A 22,570-nucleotide genomic window follows, 5' to 3' on the forward strand; every position below is an offset into this window, starting at 1 on the left:
TTTTACAATAATGTTTCTGATCTTCCTTACCACAGTATTACCCTTAGCATAGCACAGATTAAAGAGGTGTTACAGCTTTGGGCTTCCACAAGATTTCTAACTTTGGGCATTGTTGCAAAGCAATTTGATAGGGAAAGGACAGCTTCTGACCTCAGCAATGAAATATGCTTGTATCTAAAACACACAGAGAAATTATCCCACACTTATTCATCTAATTCAAAGCAGATTCTTTTTCACAGCAGTACATCTCTAGATAACTAGGAAAGTCACTCACAGACTAAACAAGTGAAGACTGAGACCTCGAGGAAATCAACTGAATTCCTTGAGAAAAAAACAGCATCAGTTATGAAGATGTATTCAATTTGCTATGCTATTAGGCAGATGAGAAAACAGATGTTTTACCTTAATAAAGCCATTCTCAAGTTGGGGCGGTTCTCCACAGGACACTGGGTGGCATGTGGGCAAACTGCCACTCCAGCTGCCAGTGGCTTCACAGGTACGCTTTTTTTCCCCCTTGATGTAGAACCCCTTGTTGCAGCTGTAGGCCACCACTGCTCCAAAGCTGTAATTGGTCCCACTGGCATAGCCATTGCTAATATTGGGAGGTTCTCCACAGCGAACTGGAATGCACTGGATGCTCAATGGAGAAGGATTCCAGATGCCTCCTCGAAGGCACTCAATCTTGGCCGAAGTATTTAAAACAAAGCCTTCCATGCACTTGAAGCTCACAATGGAGCCAGCTGGAAACCTGGCTTTACTGATGGACTCCAGGATGCTGTATGAGACAGTGGATGGCTTTTCACAGAAGTCAGCTACGCAATAAGGCATCTTCTTGCCCTCTGGAGGCACCCACTTCCCTTCCGCATTGCAAAGCAACTGAGAGTTATCAGCCAGGCTGTAGCCATCTGAGCAGAAGTAATAAGCTATATCACCATAGAGGCGGTGGCCATTCTCTGGTGATGCATTTTCCACATGGGGTGGTTCATCACAGGACACTGCCAGGCACTGCTGGTGGCTCACACTCCACTCGCCACTAGCTAAGCACTCTATGGTTGCAGGACCAACTAAAGTGTAACTGTGGATAAGAAACCATATAGGAAGTCAATTAAACACTGTTAAATGCCACCTACAGTTTCTTAAGCCCCCATAGTTTGTCAGCACTCCAGAAGATAAATAGGATCCTTTACAACAGCTACCACCAACTTCAAATGAAAGACCTCAAAGCCAAACCATCCATGGGTGAGATGTCACAATAACAAATATCAAATATCCTAGAACATCTTGAGCAGAATACAACTCTCTTATCTGTGCATCTGATTACGATTCCATTTTTACTGAAACTTCTCTACTGCAAATGAACAAATACCGTGCTGGGACAGGCTATCCACTCCTCAAAGAAACTATCCCACCCAGAAATTATTCCCGTTTAGCAGAACTGAAGAGAGACAGAGATGAAAAGCCCAAAAAAAGTCTTCTGGTTTCCTGTATTAGCTGCATCTAATTTTTTCTAATTATTTCACACTTGCAAACAATGAGAAGCTCCTTAGGAATCTACCTAGAAAAAGTGTTGCTAGTGTTATGAGCAATGTGCTTATGAGCTGTGAAGATACGCATGCGCATAGCTTCTTCCAGTATCTCAGGCCAACACTACATTCATGCTACACCATCAAAATGGAGCCATGAAATTTGTTCTGAAAAGTCACTACAACTGCACAGATGGAAATTAAAGAAAATAATGCACCTCAATAAACAGTTTTAAGTAACCAGAGTTTAAAACACCAGAACACTTGTATTACTTCTCAAAACAAAACAGTGCCCTTGTAAGTGTGATGAGATGGTGAATTCTTTACAGTCACAGCCTGGAGTATACTAGAGAAGTACTAGGTCTAATTCCAAGAAACTCATCTGTCCTGCCCTCGGAATCCTCTTCATTATTCTTTTTCAAGATATATTCAGCTGTTGTGCAGCTCACTGCTTTGGGAAATGCCTTGGTGTCCCATACTAACCTGACAGCCCACAGCCTCCATCATATTTAATTCCCAGGGAGGCAAGACAGAAGTAGTGACAAAGTAATTCATGAAAAGTTATAAAGGACTTGGGAAGCAGCAGAGGAGAAAGCTGTATGGCCTGCAACAGTTTTACTTGTCCTGTAGTACTAAACTACATACCCTTCTTTGCACGTGTAAGAGACTGTGTTTCCAAAAGTAAAGTTATTTCCTTCTATCACCGCGTCTTTGATGGCAGGAGGAGATCCACAAGAGACAATGCTGCAAGCTGGAGGTGTGCTGTTCCAGTTCCCCGAAGATGCACAGACAAGTACAGCGGGTCCCTGAAGGCTGAGACACAAAAATCATTACTAAGGCTGCTGCTTCAGGCTGTGAGAACAGGGAGAGCGTGAGGTGTTTTCCTTCTGATTTCCTGGCCCCAGCCAAGGTGACTTTGACTTCAGCAGAGTTCAGTATCTCACCTTCTATACATGAAAATACAATGTTGATGCTATCAGAAAACTGTTTTTCAGAATGCTTTGACAAGAAAGCTGTTGGAATTATTTTGGGACCTCAGTGTACTTTGCACACACACACTAAATTCTGCTGTAGTTTTGACCACTATTGAACAGAATCACAGAATCGCAGAATCATAGAATTGTAGGGGTTGGAAGGGAACTCTAGAGATCACCGAGACCAACCCCCCTGCCAAAGCAGGTTCCCTACACCAGGAACAATAAAAGGCCATGGGGTGTTTAAACAATTATTTAAGGTTAAAGCACCTTTCGTAAGAAGAGAGGGAACTGGGCTTGTTCATCCAGGAGAAGAGAAGACTGTGGAGATACCTCACTGCAGCCTCCCAGTGCTTAAAAAAGGGCTTATAAGCAAGAAGGAGACTGATTTTTTACACAGTGATGGGACAGGAGAGAATGCTTTTAAACTAAAAGAGAAGAGATTTAGGTTAGATGTTAGGTGGAAATTTTTCACTCAGAAAATGGTGAGGCCCTGGCTCAGCTGCCCAGAGAAGCTGTGAGTGCACCATCCCTGGAGGCATTCAAGGCCTTGGACAGCCTGATCTGGTAGGTGGCAGCGCTGCCCACAGCAGAGAGGTTGGAGCTGGGTGGGTTTTAAGGTTCCTTCCAAGTCATTCTGGGATTCTATGAGTCTATGTTTCTCTGATGATCAAGTTGTATACCATCAACACTCTGGCTATGTTGAGACTGGCAACCACACCCTGGATTGAGACCTGATTCACTCAGGTACTTAAACACTGTATTTACTCAGAAAACTGAGGGAATGGATTAAACTTTTACTAGATGAGCGTACCTCACACCTGCCTCATCTGGACAGGGGAATGTTTGCAGCAGGAAAAAGCAAAAAAATAATCAGACCTAGAGGTCCATATGAGGCCATTTTTTGTCAAAGAACATCTGCTAGATACAAGCAGTATCAGGGGCAGGCTGTGACTTGCAGTTAACACCATATCCTTGAATACAACATGACTATTCTTTTGTAATTGCAGTTTATTAGAAATGTCTTTACAGTGTATTTGATTACAAACGTAAAACAGAGTAAAAGACTACAATAAACAACTACTGCAGAGCTTTTGAGGAGTAAATGAATAACAGAAGACTATTTCACTAAAGGCTCTTTAAAACTATACCAAACATAATACTGCATGTGCTCTAAAGCTTATTAGGTGAATGATAATCTTTAAATACAAATGAAAACCTCCAAAAATAATGAATACTGATTTCCAAATATTCAAGATATGTATTTAAGCTTAACGGTAAAATGAAAGTGTTGCATACATGCATACATATACATGTGTGGCAGAATCTGAACAATCTAAACATAATTCAGTATGAAAAGCAGGAACTACTTCCGAGCTTTATAAAAGTCTTCTTAAATTTTCTTTTAGTATTTTAACTTTCTGAGCAATCACCCCAGCCTTGTCCATTTCAGATGTAAGTAGATCTTTCAACAGTTTTTTAAATTTGGAAGCATGCTGCTAAAATTTGTCTCAGGAATATTCCAGTATTTACCTGTATCCATTGTCACAACTGTATGATACAGATGAAAGGTAGGTTGTGCCAGTGAGTGTGTATTTTCCATTGCTAATATCCTGTGGGCTAGGGCACGTCACCATTTCACAGGAGGGGGGAGGATGGTTCCAAACACCATTAGCAAGGCACATAATTTCCTTTTCACCCACTATGCTATACCCATCTTTGCATCTATATGAGAAAAAAAAGAGTTGCGGTCAAACACAGAGCCTTTTATGAACTTTTATGGCCTCTAATTGGCCACCCCTTTCCTGCCTTTGTTGCTCATTTACTCTCATTTACCAGCTTTCTCAGCAGGGCACAGAAAATGAGTATGCAAGTAAACTTAAAGTATCTTTTTATCTTTAAAACCCAGCTCACTCTTCTCCATTTATTTTCAACACTTTCTGAATTCTGACATGCTCTTTCTGATTTGCTGCTAGATGCTAATTATTAACATGGGACATCAAACATGAAATTCCTACCTGTATATCACCTTATTGCGGTATGTAAAATTTGAGCCCCAAATGGCACTGTTCTCTGGAATAATGGGACGACCACAGGATATAGCTTTAAAAAGATAGGATCACAAGAGAAGTTGATGCAACACAAATTAAAAAAAACAGAAAACCAGAATATTTATTTTCACTAAATAAGTTTGAAGAGATCTAAACCCCCTAGAGAAACTGGGTTCTTGGATAAGCTGTAGCTGACACTTAAGGCTCTTTATTTCTATTCAACTTTATGGAGAGATTTGACTAACTGGAAATAGGTAGCTGGAACTGTCCCACATACTGTACACTTTACCAACAGAACTTCATCTCCACCTCCTCCTAAGGACAAAATCTTTTTTTTTCCTCATCATCCCTTCCTTTTACTGTTGCTTCACCTCATTAGTTCTGGTTTTCTAAAGCAGTTTTCACAATTGTGCCATGTATGTCTGTGTGCACCAGCCTGTTGCTTCTTACACTGAAACACTAAATACTTTTTAAGACATTATTTTCTCATAAGTTGCTTGAAAACAGGAGGCTGGATGGAAAAGAAAGACATTTTTAAAGCTTACACTAGGAAAAAGGTAATGAGATGAACCTACACCTTTGATACTTTGGAGGATCTGCAGAAGCATTACACTGTGAATATGCAAACTGTTAGTAACTTTAGTTGGCACTTACATCTCTTAAGACAAAAGAGACTTCAATCTTGTGATTCAAGACTGCTAGAAAAAAAAATTCATTAGCTGTCATGGTCTCTGACAGCTTCCCCCTTTCATCTCTACACTGATGCATATTACAATCAGCAGTCGCCCCATGAACTACACCTTCACAATATGGTATTGAGTGGCTCCACTCTCCAGACTCCATGCATGTAAGTTTAGTCACTCCGGTCAGCTGAAACCCTTCTTCACAAGAAAAAGTTACTTGACTGCCAACACTGTACATGTCTCCATACATATGGCCATTTGCTGGATTTCCTGGATTTCGGCACTTCACTGGTTCTGAGGAAGAAGAAAGAAAACTATTAATGACATCACTAAGTATGAGGTTTAATGAAAAGTTTTAGGAGATATTCCTGGGAATTTTCCAAAGGTGAGAAAGCAGAACACATGGAAAACATCCACAATTCAAATCCAAGCTTGCTGGCTTTTTCCTGTTCTCTCTGTTAAGTGACAGAAACTGAAGGCTCATGCAAGTAAGCTAATCTTGATAAAGCACTCTGAATGTAAGCACTCTGACTGTTTGCATTCATTGTCGGAATCAAATAAATCCAGCAGTCATTTATCTCTCCAAGAGAGAAAGCTCACTCTTGTGTGTCCAGTCCTCAACCTGAAATTAGGTCACCTTTTATTCCAACCTATGCCACTGTGTTGTCATCTTTACTCAAAGCCACCTTGCTTAATTTTTCCATAGGCAACTCAACCCCTATTCAAATGGCTAAATGCCAATATTTCTTTACTACACAACTCTATTCCAAAAACTGGCACACACTGCCATCCCCAGCATATGTACTGTGTGTGCAAGAGGGCACATGTCTTGTGCAGAATCCAAATGACAATTTTGTCAATAATGGAGATATTTACTCACAGCCTTGTTCAGGCCAAAGTGATTAGATGCACAGAGCATGCTTCTCTTGTACCTCTCTACAATCAATTATTGGCAGCTGTCTTCCACAGCTGAAGACAGTGGCCTATAGAGAATTTTGGAAGACTAGCATAATGTTTTTCGTTCCCATACCTGCACATTTTTTACCATCTCCTGTGTAAGGTGGAATGCAGGTGCAAACATAGGATCCATTTGTATTGAGACAGGATGCATGCTCATCACAGTCTGATCCAACAGCACATTCATCAACATCTACAAAAAAGAAACATAATAAAGATGTCTTTAGGATGGTATTTGTAATACACATTTGCTTCAAATTTTCAAATTTCTGTTTCACTGTCAAAAGGAGTTGCTTTAATTAGCATAATTAAAAATTGCTTACTTCAGTCACAGTTTTGATGCTTCAGCAATAAGATTTCATTATTAAATTAGTATTTATGTTTTCTAGGAAACTTACTATAAAATACTGTAAAATGTGAGAAAACTGAAGAAAAATTCCTGTTAATCTTCAATCAATGCTTCCACAAAAGTATTTTGTTTCAAAGCAGTGAAAGAACATTCAGTGTAGCTCATGTGTTGTTGTTTACTAGTTCGGACAGACACTAAAAGGGTTCGCTTTTGCATGAAACACTCACTTAGAAATCCTTTACACCTCAAACTTCCCAAATGTTAAGACAGGAAAACAGCCAATGGGGTAAACATTCTGAACCACAAAACATCAGAAAAGACCCATCTGTGCTGAAGAGACTTACAGTAGACCAAAAATGAGAAGTCTCTGTAGCTGACAGGAACGTTAAAATGAGTTCAAAATACATCAGTTATTATAATTAACTATTTATATGATAACTGTGCCTAGAAATGCCAATTGATAACTTATGCTACATATCACATGGTACTGTACAGTAAAAAAATTCCTAAGCCCAAATTACTTCATATGAGATTTCAAATCTTGACTGAACAGAAGTGTTCGTGATGAAACAGCGGGTCATAAATTGCAAGAGATTAATTTCAAAATATCTCATTGAAAAATAGTGGTGACAGAGATTGTTCCTCCTATAAGCCAGAGCACTATGAGATAGAACAGTTCTTCATTTCAACATCCTTCTACAGGATAGATGCCAACCTTTGCCCCTTTGAGGCAAGAAAAAATAATACAGATAAAAAAGCAAGATCTTCTGAATCAGTGCATTAACTCCTCACTGCTGAAGGAGTCTGGCCAGCACGAAAGATCCCAACAGTGCTATGAAAAGAAAGGGAGTTTCTTTCTGACATGCAGGATGGAAATGGTTCACTAAAATCAAAGCTGTTGCCAATTACACAAGCATCAGGAGAATGCAAAATACCACTACGGCAGAACTTGAATGATTGCTCCTCCTGTAGTTTCTTTTAAGACAAGAAAGACTGGAAGGACAATTGAGTCATCCGTAGCAGAGCAAAAGAATATCCTAGGGAATAGGTGTATGGCTTATGTGTCAGGCTTTGTTAGTGCCTGCCTTGAGAGTGAGTAAGAAAGGTAAAGAATGGCCCAGGGTTTTAATTTAATTTTTACTGTTTTCATTTTCCACATCCATTCTTCAATCTAGAAGGTGAAGTACAGGGAATTTCCTTTCCCAGATCATTCTTCCTATTGCAGAGATGCTGAACTAGGCAGACAGCCGTGCAACATTTACTCTGAGTCTGGTCATGTTTATGCCTTTGATTAAAGAGAAGAACAGCAGACTGGATGGTCTGTTTGGATGTTCTTAGAGTCCCAAAGGACTAAATGCTATAAAACAAGATGGATCCTGATCTAAAGAGAATTTTGGCAGGATTAGAAGGCTGTTCACTTGACTTTTGCTCATTTTGACTGAAAAAAAAACCACACCTAAGTTTTGTAGCTGCACGTTTGGACAAAACAACCAGTCGAATCAAAGACAAACACTGTCAGGTTATTACCCTGCAACCCATATTAGACATGAGTGAGCAGCAGCAATTTGAGTACAGCCTGTCAGTGTATTCCAGGGGATCTGCTGGAGACATGGCCTTTCAAGAAGATATGTTTAGCCCTGTGTATGCAGCAGAGTGCTGGTCTCTCACCTTTTAGCTCCTAAATCTACATCTGGTACATCAGACCCAGCTGATTAGGAAGGAAGTTAAGATATGGCAACTATGTGAACTGTGTCCATAACCGCACTCCCAGCCTACTCAGTGCTGCAGCTGCTTGCTGACAGGCATGCTGAGGAGCAGGGAAATGCAGAGTTCAGTAGCAGAAAATGCAAGGATTCCAAGAATAGAACCTGAAAGTAGAGAGGCTGGGAGCATAATGCAGGCTTATTAGGTATGGAGTATAGGGTTTGGGACTTACAACGGGATTGAGAAAGAAAGGTACCAGACTGGAGTCCTGGCTTGACACAATGCTGAGCACGATTTCAAAAATGTGAGTATTTTGGAATGTGATTTCTGAGATTCTGCCTAGCTTTCACAGTTTCAGAATGAAACCACACCCAAACCCAACAGCACAGAAGTACAAGATGGCCAGTCCACTCAGCAGTATGTATGGCATGTCTCACCAAGGCATGATGGTGAAATGCTGCTCCAGCTCCCATCGTCCTTGCAGAACATCTCAAAGTCACCCAGCAAATAGTAGCCACTGTTGCACTGATAGGTAATGGTGCTGCCAGCAAAAAAGTCCTCAGCAGCATAACCGCCATTCTCTAAAGGTGGAGGCACTCCACAGCTGATTCCTGCAATGTGTGTGAAAAGAAGGGACAGATATTAGCAGAGCAGACACAAACTGACTTCAGAATGATTTCACACGGGCCCAGAATTTTTCTGAAGTTGCCGACTGATTACACGTAAAGAAGAGTCTTACTTTGTGGGCACGTGTCAATCAGAGACTTTCCAGCTCCTGACATTCTGCTAGCTTTGGAGGAGAAATCTGTGACTACGATCTCAGTAGATGTCTTTTTGTTCCCCTGATAATTAATGATCTTTAATGGGCCTTAGGGAAAAAGGAAAACTAAGCTTGTATGGACGTTCCTGTTATTTCCCTTTACTGAAAAACAAGCTCAATATTACTGCGATTGAACAGTGCAAAATCAGCAGATTACTGCAAGGTCACAGTACTAAACTGAGATCACAGTGAGACTGGAACTCCTGACACACATATATCCCTTAGCATCTCTTTGAGTGTAGTAAAAAAATCTCTCCAGATCCAAGCTGATTTATCACCAAATCTCTGATTAGTTTTGAGATCACGCATTAACTTACTTCTGGAGCTAATTTGCTGTTCCGTCGAAAAGAGAAATACGGTCAGCTCCACCGTATGCAACTACAGTCACATGTGCAGTCATAGAATCACAGAATCACAGAATCACAGAATTGTAGGGGTTGGAAGGGACCTCTAGAGATCATCGAGACCAACCCCCCTGCCAAAGCAGGTTCCCTACACCAGGTCGCACAGGTAGGCGTCCAGGCGAGACTTGAATATCTCCAGAGAAGGAGACTCCACAACCTCCCTGGGCAGCCTGTTCCAGTGCTCCGTCACCTCACCGTGAAGAAGTTCTTACGCACATTCGTGCGAAACTTCCTATGCTGCAGCTGATGTCCGTTTCCCCTCGTCCTGTCTCCACGTACCACTGAAAAGAGACTGGCCTCACTGCTATGGCCGCCACACCTCAGGTATTTATAAACCTGGATCAGGTCCCCTCTCAGTCGTCTTTTCTCAAGGCTAAACAGACCCAGTTCACTCAGCCTTCCTTCACAAGGGAGATGCTCCAGGCCCTTCACCATCTTTGTGGCCCTCCGCTGGACTCTTTCCAAGAGATCCCTGTCTTTTTTGAACTGGGGAGCCCAGAACTGGACACAGTACTCCAGATGAGGCCTTACCAGGGCAGAGTAGAGGGGGAGGATCACCTCCCTCGACCTGCTGGACACGCTCTTCTTAATGCACCCCAGAATGCCATTGGCCTTTTTGGCCACGAGGGCACACTGCTGGCTCATGGCCAACCTGTCGTCCACCAGGACGCCCAGGTCCCTCTCTGCAGAGCTCCTCTCCAGCAGCTCATCCCCCAGCCTGTATTGGTGCATGCAATTATTCCTCCCTAGGTGTAAGACCCTACACTTGCTTTTGTTGAACCTCATCCGGTTTCTTACTGCCCAGCTCTCCAGTCTGTCCAGGTCTCGCTGAATGGCAGCACAGCCTTCAGGCGTGTCAGCCAATCCTCCCAACTTCGTATCATCAGCAAACTTGCTGAGGGTGGCCACTATCCCCTCATCAAGGTCATTGATGAAGATGTCGAACAAGACCGGACCCAGCACAGACCCCTGGGGGACACCACTGGTTACAGGTCTCCAGCCAGACTCTGCACCACCAACGACGACCCTCTGCGCTCTGCCAGTCAGCCAGTTCTCAACCCACCTCACTGTCCACTCGTCTATCCCACACTTCCTCAGCTTTGTTATAAGGATGTCGTGGGAGACAGTATCAAACGCCTTTCTAAAATCAAGGTAGATTACATCTACCGCTCTTCCCCCATCCACCCAGCATGTGACAGCATCATAGAAGGCCACCAAGTTGGTCGAGCACGACCTCCCCTTGGTGAACCCATGCTGACTACTCCTGATAACCTCCTTTTCTCCCAGTTGTCTGGAGATGGTATCCAGCACAAGCTGTTCCATCACCTTTCCAGGGACGGAGGTGAGGCTGACAGGCCTATAATTACCCGGATCTTCCTTCTTGCCCTTTTTGAAGACCGGAGTGACATTGGCTATCCTCCAGTCTTCAGGGACCTCCCCTGTTGTCCAGGACCTCTCAAAAATGATGGAGAGCGGTTCGGCAATGACCTCCGCCAGCTCCCTCAGCACACGTGGATGCACCCCATCAGGTCCCATGGACTTGTGGACCTTAGTACTGCCTAGGCGCTCATGTACGTCCTCTTTCCTGACTAAAAAGAAGAGCAGATAAAAGAAAAGCAGAAGATAGGAGTATTTATGCAGCCTAGTTTCCTAGAAAAAATCCTAGAAAAAATTCCGGAAGTGTCTTCTAGAATTGTCTTCTAAGTCCTGGAAGAAGTATTTGTTGTCTTTAAAAGAAACTACTCTAGAATACACTAACACAAAGGATTTTATTTCAAACTAAACATTCTCAGTGACACTTAAAAATCACAGACTCTAGTATTTCCTGTGCATCTCCCACATTCCTGGTGCTATGGGGAAGGAAAGCTCAGAATATTTCCTGATCCAAATGGACTCATCTCTGCCACAGTCATTAGAAACTGACTAAAAAAGTGTCAGAATCAGATCACAGCGTTTTTCCTGCCCAGTAAAACTTGCATTTAACTTTAAGCATGTTTGTATATGCTGTAACATGGATAGATTCAACCACATCATAGTTAAAGGGATAAAGAGACCATGAATAGCATTAGGGCTCAAATAGAAGTCTAGATTTCCTAATCCTGCCAGCCCACTGAGTCAACTCACTTTCACAGCGTGGAAAGGGTCGCGTCCACTGTCCCATGTTAAGGCAGTGCTGAACAGAGTTTCCCACTATCTGGAAGCCTGGGTCACAGGAAAGGCTGACTTTTGACCCTGGCTTTAAATCAGATGAAGAGGCACGCAGATGTGGTACAGATCCTTGCAAAGATGGACAATCTGTGGACAAAATGCATGTATACAGTAAGAGATATATACATATCTATACATATATTCCTGCTGTCAGGAATACATTTCTTAACTGACTGCTTGATCCTGTGTAAGTTTATCCAGAAGAAAGATTGAGAAGTGTTACGCTAAGCTACATCCTACTTGGATTCAAATAGTTTTGAGAATCATCAGAATACAACACAAGGAAAAGAATATGTAGGAAAAGAAGTGAGAAGACAGAAGATATTTTAATAATGTCCAATTACTTTTAAAAGAAAAGACAAAGAAAACCTCCTCCTGACCAATCACTATCTTCCATATTTCTTATCTCAATTCAGGAAATAATAAATCTCTGTCAGAGATTCCAATGAACTTTTGTTACAAAACTGTGGAATTTGAAGAATGAAGGACTGAATGTTCCAACTGTTAAGTTATCAAAATAATTTATTCAAGGTTTGTAGGACACAGGCTGCAAACTAGCATATTTAACCTTGTAACATAGTCTTACAACATTGTTCAGAAAAAAAGGGTTCTAGAAAAAGAAGTTCTAACCAGCACAAAATATACTCTTGTAATCTATCTTCACTCTTCCCACAACTCCTGGAAGGAAATCTGGCCAGGCTAGCACATTTCCTTTTTGGAGTTCTTCTGGACAGGATGTAGCCAGAGATTTTACCTATAGATTTAAAACAGTTGATTAGGTAATGTTTAAGGAACACGTAGAATAAGAATATTATAAAAAAAAATCTTTTATGTCTGCATGCAGTATTAGAACCAATCATTGAATGAGTCATGTTACTCTCTCCTAGCACAAGAATTAATTGTTATTCTGTAGTTATGAGCCAGCTAGCTGTGGATAGGCATGTGAATAGGTAGTATCTAAACGAGTACTTGTCACACAAGCAAAGTATAAAAAATTATTCCTTAAAAAAGTGCTAGTAAAAGACATGGGCTTTGAATTCACTCTGCATTACCTTTGCTCACTGTAAATCCAGGAGCAAAAAGGAAAGATAGATCCAGAGTGTGACTGGGATTAAATTGTATTATTGCCACACAACTATCTACTACCTTTCTCCCCACCAAGTAAGAAGTAATAATATGCTAGCCACAGAACTGCTGAAAAAAAACCATACAAGCCCTGAGGAGATCAAATATGGAGTAGAAGGACAATGAAGGATTTCCTGTTCTTTTAAGATATTAAAGAGTGAAGTGATCTGAAAAGATGATTATTCAATTAAGAGAGCATGTTAGTAATTAGGCTACTGAGACTACTTCCTATTCCTTGTCTGTGCTGTGCTGCGGGGTTATTCCAGTAATTCTTCATCAATGAGAAACAAATGTTTTCTTTAGCACCATGAAAAAATGATTTAACAAGAAAAAAGATGAGCAGCCCATTGGCCTGGGTACATGTCAGCACTGCCACCTAACCCACATGGTGTAGCTTCAGGGCACAGCCAGCCCTGAAACCCCAGCTGTGCCCAGTTCCTGGTCAGCAGCTGGATTAACTGCCTTCGTGAGAAGGCCTGCTGGCTTCTGTCCAGTCTTGAATGGATGAAACAGTGTATTATACTGCTTGTTTTTGTGAGAAGGGAAGGTGTGTCATGAACCTCATACTGAACTTTTCTCACATTACTCCTGCCCTGAACTCTAACAGACAGATCAGTCTAGAGCTGGAGAAGACTGTTACCTGGACTGTAAGTACAGAGCCCATTTCAAATATGTCACTTCAACAGTCTGCACTGATGGAAACAGCTAAGGACAAGGGCTGCAAAGCATCTGCCAGGAATTTGCAGGAAGATTTTTCCATTGTGGACCAAACAGATGTGGGATCAGCCCTTCAAAGTCATGTGGAGGAGAACACTGGGCAGGAAGAACCCAATCATATGAAGATATATAAAGATATTTCTGTTGCTATTCAGCAATAAAAGAATGAGTCCATGCAAAACAAATGTGCATGTAGATAAGAAACTAAAGCATACAAAGAAAAATCTTAAAGAATGGATTTAGCCTTTCTGTTATTCACAGCACAACATATCCATGTCACCCCACTTTCCTATATGGCAAAGAATAAGACAGTAAGACTTGCTGACTAGCTCTAGCTGGCTAGTACAAAACTGGTTTTAGCAGAGATAACAGTAGTGATCTAGTATCACAAGCTTTACAATGAATGAGGTAAAAACTTTAAAGGAAGATTATTTGGCTTACTTCCCTGTCAAGTTTCACATCTTTTCATAAGATAAGTAACACAGTTACTACAAATGACAGGCAGGACTTTCTTCTTCATTATAGTCCCACTGCATTTGAAGTAAATTTGAATTTTATCCAGCTTGTCAATAGCATTAAAGAGAGGTGGACACTGAGAAAGACCCAAAAAATCCCGCTTAAACTCTTCACCAGCATGTCTTGTATAATCACACATATACTCATTAGCTTCCTAACTGCTATTACAAAAAACCTTGAAGATTTGACTTGTCAATGCTTACATGGAGATCTCAAAGGCCAAGAATAGCAGCAGATTAGTTCTGAACACAGCAGAAAGCAATAGTAGTAAAGAAAAGGACAAAGAAACAGTGATGACATTTGGATGCCGGAAGCAAAGATTTGGCTTAACTTCTTTTCTATTACATACTCATTTCATTATTTTGGATCATGGGCACAACAGAGTGATAAACCACCAAATTATGACACAATTGTTAAAATTACATCAAGAGAAGAGCTCCTTCCTCCTCTCTGACTTTGAATTTAGTCTTTGATACTCAAGTGTTACCAGGTGATTCATAATTTCTGTCTGACCTGTGGTACGAAATACCACTGTCTCGCAATAACAGAGATAACAGTATTCCTGCTGTGTGAACAGGTCAACAGCCAGAAAACCAAGAGAGCAATTATCCCCATGCATCAATACTTAATATGTAACAGTGAACATAGCACAGTGAAAGAGCAGCTACAAACTGAAGAATTGCGAAGTTGCAGTTAGATTTCAAGAAAAAATACACACTTTATGGATAACCAAGCACTGAAACTTGTTCCTTTGAGAGGCTGTGAGATCGCTGCCCTTGGAGACATCTTCTGATCCACTGTGATTTTTTAACTCTGTGGAAGTTTAGTGCCAAATCTATATTTTGATACCTGAGAAAATGCAGCCTAATACTCAGTTCTACTGATCATCTAGACTTTTCCTGGGACTACAAAGCTCGAAGATTTTTCACTGCATCCAATGCATTAACTGAAATTATGATGTCTCCCATGTTAAATTTTAATGTGGCTTTATATATAGCAAGAGGAAGGAACTGGAACTGGTAAAACAAGTCCTGATATCATTTCCCTAGGTTTTCTCTCTCTGCTAACAGGTTGCTTGCTTTTGTAAAAGGCTTCTCCTTCAAAGCAACTTAGTGCAGAAAAACTCAGTCAAAATAGAAAATTACTAAGACAGAACTTCATCAGGTCCCAGAGACCAGGTCCTTGAATGCTTTTTCAAACATCCATCCTGTGCTTCGATCACTATGCCTGAACACTGCAGTAAGGTCTCACCTGCTGTGGAGACAGGACATGGTCCCAGATATTGAGCTGACTTATGGAGCCAACAAAAGATTCAGCTGGATTGAATCCCTCTCCCTTCTGATCTTGCTCTTGTCCCAGCACAAGTGCACCACCACCTAATCTCAGAGAAGATTAGAACAGGGACAGGAAACAATATCTTAAAGCAGCAATCCCCACAGGAAGAATGAACAGTAAAGCAAAATTTTGCTACCCCAAGTTATTAGGACTTTTACAATGTTGGCTCTAGGACACAGTTTCTAGCCAGCACGTACTGTGAAATATATTACAGTGCAATGCAAAATACAGTTTTGAGCAGGAGGGGCATATTTCACAGCGCCAGTTTGCACTTCCTGCCTTCAGGAAAGCTTAGATTAAATTTGAATCCAAACCCTGAGAAGCACACAGATTATTAGAACAGAATCAACATTCCAGCATGCTACGTAAAATACATTTTCTCACATAGATTATATGGATGTGCATTATGTAAGCCACAGGCGCGTGTAGACTGAAGAGTAATGGGGCCTACAAGTTTTGGGTCTTACCTCTGGAGATAACTTCTGTGTTATTGGAAAGCAGATGGAAAACCACAGTGTGCACAGACTAACATGCTGCTTTTTCTCTTTTCTTTTTTCTTTTGGTATGGGAGTTTTTCAAAAGTTTGTAAATCCTGAAGGTAGTGGTATGAAAACACTAGCAAAACCAAATCTCTGCAGCAGTTTAATGTCAAGCCATTCACAGCAATTTGATGCTAAAGTTATTCCTTTTCCTGTCTTCTGATATTACCAGAAAAACTACTGACCACAGAAAACAATGAAATAGCAAAATCCAACTTGATAGGATGGAATGCAAACATAACTTTAGGAAGACATTGAAGAGTAACAAACAGTAGAAGGATAATCTGATGAACTTTCAGCACATATTTCTACAGGAAATGTCAGTATACTTAAGGTTCTTGAGTGGGAAACATATTCTCTCAAAGCCACTCCAAAAGCTGCTCAACATAGGCTGGTTTGTGGACTAAATTGTGCCAGCCTCAAAAGAAGCTATCTACTTCAGCACAGAAATGTGTACTTGGTCTTCAGTAAGACTGAAAGAACAATCTTCATGAACAAGAAGAGCAAAGGAGATCCTCGCGCCTAAGTGTTGGAAACATGGTAAAGCACGAAAATTATCATTTCTTTGCAGGTACAGAAAATTCTCCAGGAAAAACAAAAATTAGGCAACAGATCTGGGGTAACACAAACAAAGCATACCAGGGATTTCTGAGCCAACAGAGAGCCCACTGCCTCCATCGGATAGCTTTCCATCAATGTATACTCTCCATGCCCCATCCATGCATGTCCATGTGACCGCAATGTGATGCCAATTACCATCATTCACTGAAGGACAGTCTGTGATTCTCTCTTTTCCATTTACATACAGAACCCAACTGTGTAGAAGGAAGATGAAAGCAGACTCAATTGCATGCAGCAACTTGAAGAACATGGCCAGTCCCACATGACTCAAAGAAATGCTATTTGCTAAATGCGTCTGCGTCATACAAGAAATCTCTCCAGAAGTATTTGTACCTCCCAAGAGAATTACTATGTTATGCATATTTCAGTGAAATATGTAGTGTGTTCCTGTACTAAAACATGTTGATTCAAGTTATGGCTGCACGGTGCTTTCCTAAAGTTTTCGCTCAGATCCTCTTTTGCCTTTGGCATCACATCCTGAGTGCTAAGCTTCAATCTTTTACAATCGCTGTTTCAAGGTGTCATTTAAATGATGTAAATGTAATTCCAGACAAAAAAATTCTACTTCTCAAACTTCACTGTTTTCTTGTCATTACTCTTAAACTGAGCAAGAAACGGAGGAAATGAAACAGTGAGTAAACAAAATAATGGAGCAACTCCAGGTAAACTTTTCATGCAGTTTTCCTATCCCAAAAAAGGCAAAGCTGAGATTCAAGTCTATGCTGGCTATGTTTTCTTTATCAATTTAAAACATCTTGAAAGCTAAGAAAAGCAACAGTGGTTTACCCGTTGTAGTCAGTCAGAAGAAATGCATTATCACTTCCATTTTCCACTGCATAAGAAATAGGAGTTCCGTAGTTGGTGCTATCAGTGGATTTCATCCAGAATGTACATGTGATGTCACCAAGCGATGGAAGAACACCATCAAGCATAACGTACCCATAGATACCAGAGACTTCAAAATCAAGATTGAAACCAGAGGACTGTTCTGCAACAAAGACAAAGAGTTTTCAGAGCTACATTCCAGAAAACCCTGAAACGGTACTGAATGGATTCCAGTCAAATGTAAGAAAATGGAACAGAACCCATCTACAGAAACTATTCCCTTGTTTATAAGAGTGAGAAAGAACATACAACAGTCAAGCATCAACCAGCATATAGCGCTTTCTTTTACAACTGAAAATGCAGCTGATAATCTAACAAAGAATGAACAAGAACCTTGTTCACAAGGCACTGTGATATCCACAGCACTGGATATGCTTTTCAGTCTCCTGATAATGAATTGACAGAGCCATCTGCCATCTAACAACCCAAAAAGGTGTGATCAGCTTGTGCCATTTCATGCACAGGAGACAATATACAAAAAGCAGCAAATGAACAAAAAGTGTTTTTTTTTTTTCCTGAACTGCAATACACTGCACTGGTGTAGAACACTTCTGTGTTGCACATATTTAATGCAGATTGGCATCCATTATGAGAATATTACATGCAAATGTACCATCTGGAGCTCTCCTGAAAGCTAGGTGTTACTTAACTCAGATATGGTCTAAAAGGTCTAAAAGATCTGTATGTTCTCTCCTATCTTTGCAATATCGACGTGATTTCTCAACTGCTGTTAAAAGATTCACCATTTACTAGTAAAACAGTACAACTTTCATGTTTTGGCTAAAAGAAAAATGGTGTTGAGTGTCATGGTTGTGTGGTATAACTCCACCATTACTTTGGGAATTGCACCAAATGTGATACAATTTAGCTGACTGCAGGAAAGTTGATACCCTTAGTACTTCTAAAGCTGAGACTACTAGGCCCTCATCACTACCTCTATAATGGAAGGTCCTGCAAGAAACAGAAGAAAAACAAAGAGCTAATCAACTCAAAAACACAGAGTACATACAAATTTCACTCGACAGACATAAAGAGTCTTAAAATTATACCTGTACTTTAGAAAAGAAATGCATGCGGATATGACTTAGCACATATGGTGTTACTTGTTTGCAATTATATGTATTAATGCTGCAGTCACAGAAGCTTCACTCAGCCTTTCAGAGTCCCACCATCTGCATTCTGAGGTAGTGGTATGAAATCAGTTCAGCAAGTGCAAATTCTACCCAGAGATTCAATCAAGCCACCTTTTTCTGACACTTGTTCCTGTGTACCTGTTTCACACCTGCTGCCTGTAAAGCCAGGAGGACATTTACAAACGTACGAGTTCAGGGCATCCACACAGGTGGCATGGTTTAAGCAGGGGCTGGAGGCACAGTCATTGATGTTCACTTCACAGTTTAGTCCTGTGTACCCTGTCACACACAGACACCTGTGGAGGAAAAGAGAACACACTTTAAATGTGGTTGCTGTAAATAAATAAGACAAAGACACCAGATCTGCAAATGGAGAGGCCATACACTGAAAAATGAGCAGAATGTATACTACAGAATAAATGTAGTTTTAGTTTGTTTGTTCCTTTTAAGTATGTTTGCATGCTATCAGCTGACAGGGTTAAAGCATTTTAGTTCTTAACAGGGATAATATGATATTCAAATCCAATGTCTGCATTTCCTCACATGAAACTAGGAGACTTTATTGTTGGATTCCTATGAGTGAAGCATGCCTTCTCAAGACTAGAGAATTACAGAACCGAGGTACCTGACCTTGCAGGCAGATAAGTACTCTGAGGGAAAACATGACATTCAAAAAAACAAAAAAACTTCTGGGGCTTTGGGGAAAGAAAGCCTTGTTAAAGACAGACAATACTAGCTGATTTGTCTCTTCATTGTGATCCACAACAGGACATTCTTATCAGTACTCATAACAGATCTGAGTTCAGATACACTAGAGTATAAATAAGAATTTGAAAGATTCCAATAGTATATGTTAACCTTTTTATTCTCTCAGTGTCATGTAGGCAAAGGTAGCATTATCAGATACGTATCCTACCATCAGTTACTCTAGAAGAAAGCAAGTACTTGAGACTTGAGAGAAGTGTAATTCTTTTGGAGTAAGAGTATTTAAATATGTCCTGGTTTTATCTGGGATAGAGTTAGCCTCCTTACATTAACCTGTATGGTGACTTGTTTTGGATGGTAATGAAAATAGCTTTAGCGACTGCAGACCACTGCTTACACAGAGTCAAGACTTCTCTGCTTCTCATTCTGCCCTGCCAGCAGAATAATTTCAGAGGGGACACAGCCAAGACAGCTGATCAAAACTGACCAAAAGGATATCCTATATCCTATGACATCATGCTCAGAAATAAAGCTGGGATAAAGAAAGAGGAAGCATAGGAGTGTTACAGAGTTACAGTGTTTGTATTTCCAATAAACTATCATAGGATGAAGCTCTACTTTTCTGGAAATGGCTGAACATCTGCCTGTTTATGGGAAGCAGTGAATGAATTCTTTACATTGCACTGCTTGCTTGAATATATTTTGCCTTACCTATCAAACTGTCTTTACTTTAAACCACAAGTTTTCACACTGCTTCCTTTCGGATTCTCTTCCCTAAGCAACTGAGAAGAGTGAGCAACTGCGTTGGGCTTAGCTGCCTGTGGGGATTAAACCACAATAAACCTCTCACTCAACCACTTTGCAATCCTAGCATTCTTATACATCAAGCTCTGCATATTTTCTTTGTGGTCTACCTAGGATTTATCTTCTTTGCTTTTAAAATCTCTGTTATTGTGCATAAAGTGACCCCACTGAAACTTAAGAAATGTGAAGCACCACAACAGACCTGACTTTTCACACTGTTTTATATCATTTATTTTTCACCTGAAGCTGTTGATACCATCTCTGCATGTAGCCCCATTCCTACAGGGTCTGCTGAGACACTCATCAATGTTTCTTTCACACAAGACACCAGTAAAACCTGGGAGGCACTTGCAGGAGAAACCTCCAACTCGATCTTCACAAAGAGCTCTGTTAAGACATGGGTTTGAAAGGCATTCATTTACCTCTGATTCACAGTGAGCACCTAGAAAGAAAAGAACAAAGTTTCAGCTGCATTTTGATTTAAGCTGAAAAAAGGTCAGGTCACCCAACCATTCCTGGTTTCTAAGAACTGTTGTCTGCTTCCGAGAAAACAGCAAATACTGGAGTGGCAGGACTGGTATTTACTCGACCATCTGAGGTAAAGTGGGCAGAGAAATGTTACAGGAACAATCTTTGCAGCTGTAGAAATTAACGTTTACGTCAGGAATCTAAATGGATATTGCCTACTGTATGAGTAATTTGGACTGAATCAGGAGATAATCAGAGGAACTATTTTGATCAACTAATGGAAGGCTGCTACAAAAGACATTAAGTTTGAACCTTAAATATAATAGGAAAATGTGAAAAGTGAAAAAAAATGACATTTTGTTCCTTGTCATATTGAGGATTTCCGTTGAAATAGAGAATCCGTGTTACAAGATCTGAAGAATAAAGAAACCGCACATGATTTTACTTTTTCTTCACAAATTAATTCAATCAATTGGAATTGCATTGTTCTTTCCTCAACACACAGGAAGTTATTGGCAAGATCTGGAGTAGAAGACCAATCACCCAGCTGGTCTTCTGAAGCCACAGTATAGCACCACAAGGACTCTCAGAGACTACACGAACCTGTGGAAGCTAATATACCAAATCAACATACCACATATGTAACACATAGCAGTGAGACTGAAATACTTTGGTCAGGGAAGGAAGACATCTTTTTGGGTTAGAAAGAGTGAAATCTGGCTCACAAGAAATAGTGTACCTGTGAATCCTTTTGCACAAGTGCAGTGGTAACCATTCTTCTCGTCGACACAGTGACCTCCATTCAAACATGGACTAGAGTTACATTCATTTATATCTTTCTCACACAAGAGACCTTCAAATAGCAAAAGGGCACAATCAACATAGTCTAGGTTTACATGCTGTCGTGTTCAAATAAAGGAGGACAGAATTGCACTGCAACACTTGAATAACAAAGGCCTGATGAGATCAAGCGATAAAACTCCATGTTTGACTGCACTGTTAAAAACATTTGAAACAGATCATCTGTATTACTCAGCTGATGGGATGTGGAATATGCCAAGACCATGGCTCGTCTTTACAAAGTTTTAAAAATACTCAGCAAGTGTTGCTGTCAATATACGCATGGCCATAAACTTAACAAGGGAGTCAATTTCTGGTGGAAAACTTCAGGTCTTCTTTTTAATCTACTGCCAAATGATGTACTCTAATAGTTTACTTTTATATTTAGAAATTAAGTACTTTGGCAAAGTACTTAAGTATGTTAGTTTCCCACATATTTCAACATCTTTGACATGCATGCAGGTGGCAGTTAAAAAGACTGAGGAACAAGACAAGAGAAAAGCTATTAACTCAGGGCTACAGTAATGCAAATGCATAAATGCTTTGTCTGATCAAGCCATATTCAGTTTCACAAACATCTTCCCTGTACTTATTTACTAATTTCCTAATCTTCACTCTTTATTTCCTTTTTTCATCTTCAGAAAATATCACAGAACAGAAGCACATGCTCTCAGAGTGACTGTCCTTTTTATTTCAGAAGCTATTCATTTACAGTACAACTTTCTTCTAGCCTATCTATCTATCTGGTTTCCTGTTATGGTTCTATTTAGCACTGCCCTGTTGTTTTGTGTTATCTACCTAACACAGAAATAATATGTTTCTGAAGAAGAAACAATTAAGTTACCAGAATAGCCTGGCTTGCAATGACAAACAAAGGTCCCAATGCCATCTTTACACACTCCGTTATTGTGGCAAGGAGAGGATTTACATTCATCCATTTCTGTTTCACATTTCAAGCCTAGAATGCAAAATAAAGGATTGAGAACATGGAAACAAAACAAGAAATTGTTCAAAACCTACAGAAGTTACAATTACTTAATGTAGCAAAATACGATTATCAATTGTGGACATTAGTAGATGTTCTAGTTATCTTTTCTTAGGTTGTATTGTAACAATGACCTGAGACAGAAAGCTAAGACAAAAAAAAACTATGAAGAATATGAGACAACAGTCTGATCAGTTCCAGATGGTAACAGTTAATATTCTATC

At 40.3% G+C, this 22,570-nt stretch overlaps 1 protein-coding gene across 1 annotated transcript in view; it reads right to left on the minus strand.

The window, feature by feature from the left end:
* Positions 1-22,570, minus strand: part of SVEP1 (sushi, von Willebrand factor type A, EGF and pentraxin domain containing 1) — a 131,116-nt gene that overhangs the window by 33,958 nt on the left and 74,588 nt on the right. Inside the window, exons 22-37 of the mRNA XM_085212600.1 lie at positions 22,206-22,319; positions 21,261-21,374; positions 20,294-20,495; positions 18,683-18,840; positions 17,313-17,514; positions 16,545-16,720; positions 15,283-15,407; positions 12,304-12,427; positions 11,590-11,760; positions 8,679-8,852; positions 6,262-6,381; positions 5,349-5,525; positions 4,516-4,600; positions 4,031-4,222; positions 2,169-2,336; positions 403-1,075 (exon numbers count right to left, since the gene is read on the minus strand). Coding sequence (XP_085068726.1) covers positions 403-1,075; positions 2,169-2,336; positions 4,031-4,222; positions 4,516-4,600; positions 5,349-5,525; positions 6,262-6,381; positions 8,679-8,852; positions 11,590-11,760; positions 12,304-12,427; positions 15,283-15,407; positions 16,545-16,720; positions 17,313-17,514; positions 18,683-18,840; positions 20,294-20,495; positions 21,261-21,374; positions 22,206-22,319 — 2,975 coding nt within the window. The remainder of the gene's footprint in view (positions 1-402; positions 1,076-2,168; positions 2,337-4,030; positions 4,223-4,515; positions 4,601-5,348; positions 5,526-6,261; positions 6,382-8,678; positions 8,853-11,589; positions 11,761-12,303; positions 12,428-15,282; positions 15,408-16,544; positions 16,721-17,312; positions 17,515-18,682; positions 18,841-20,293; positions 20,496-21,260; positions 21,375-22,205; positions 22,320-22,570) is intronic.

The sequence above is a fragment of the Meleagris gallopavo genome, chromosome Z (assembly GCF_905368555.1).
Source record: "Meleagris gallopavo chromosome Z, MGAL_WU_HG_1.1, whole genome shotgun sequence".
Taxonomy (NCBI): Eukaryota; Metazoa; Chordata; class Aves; order Galliformes; family Phasianidae; genus Meleagris; species Meleagris gallopavo.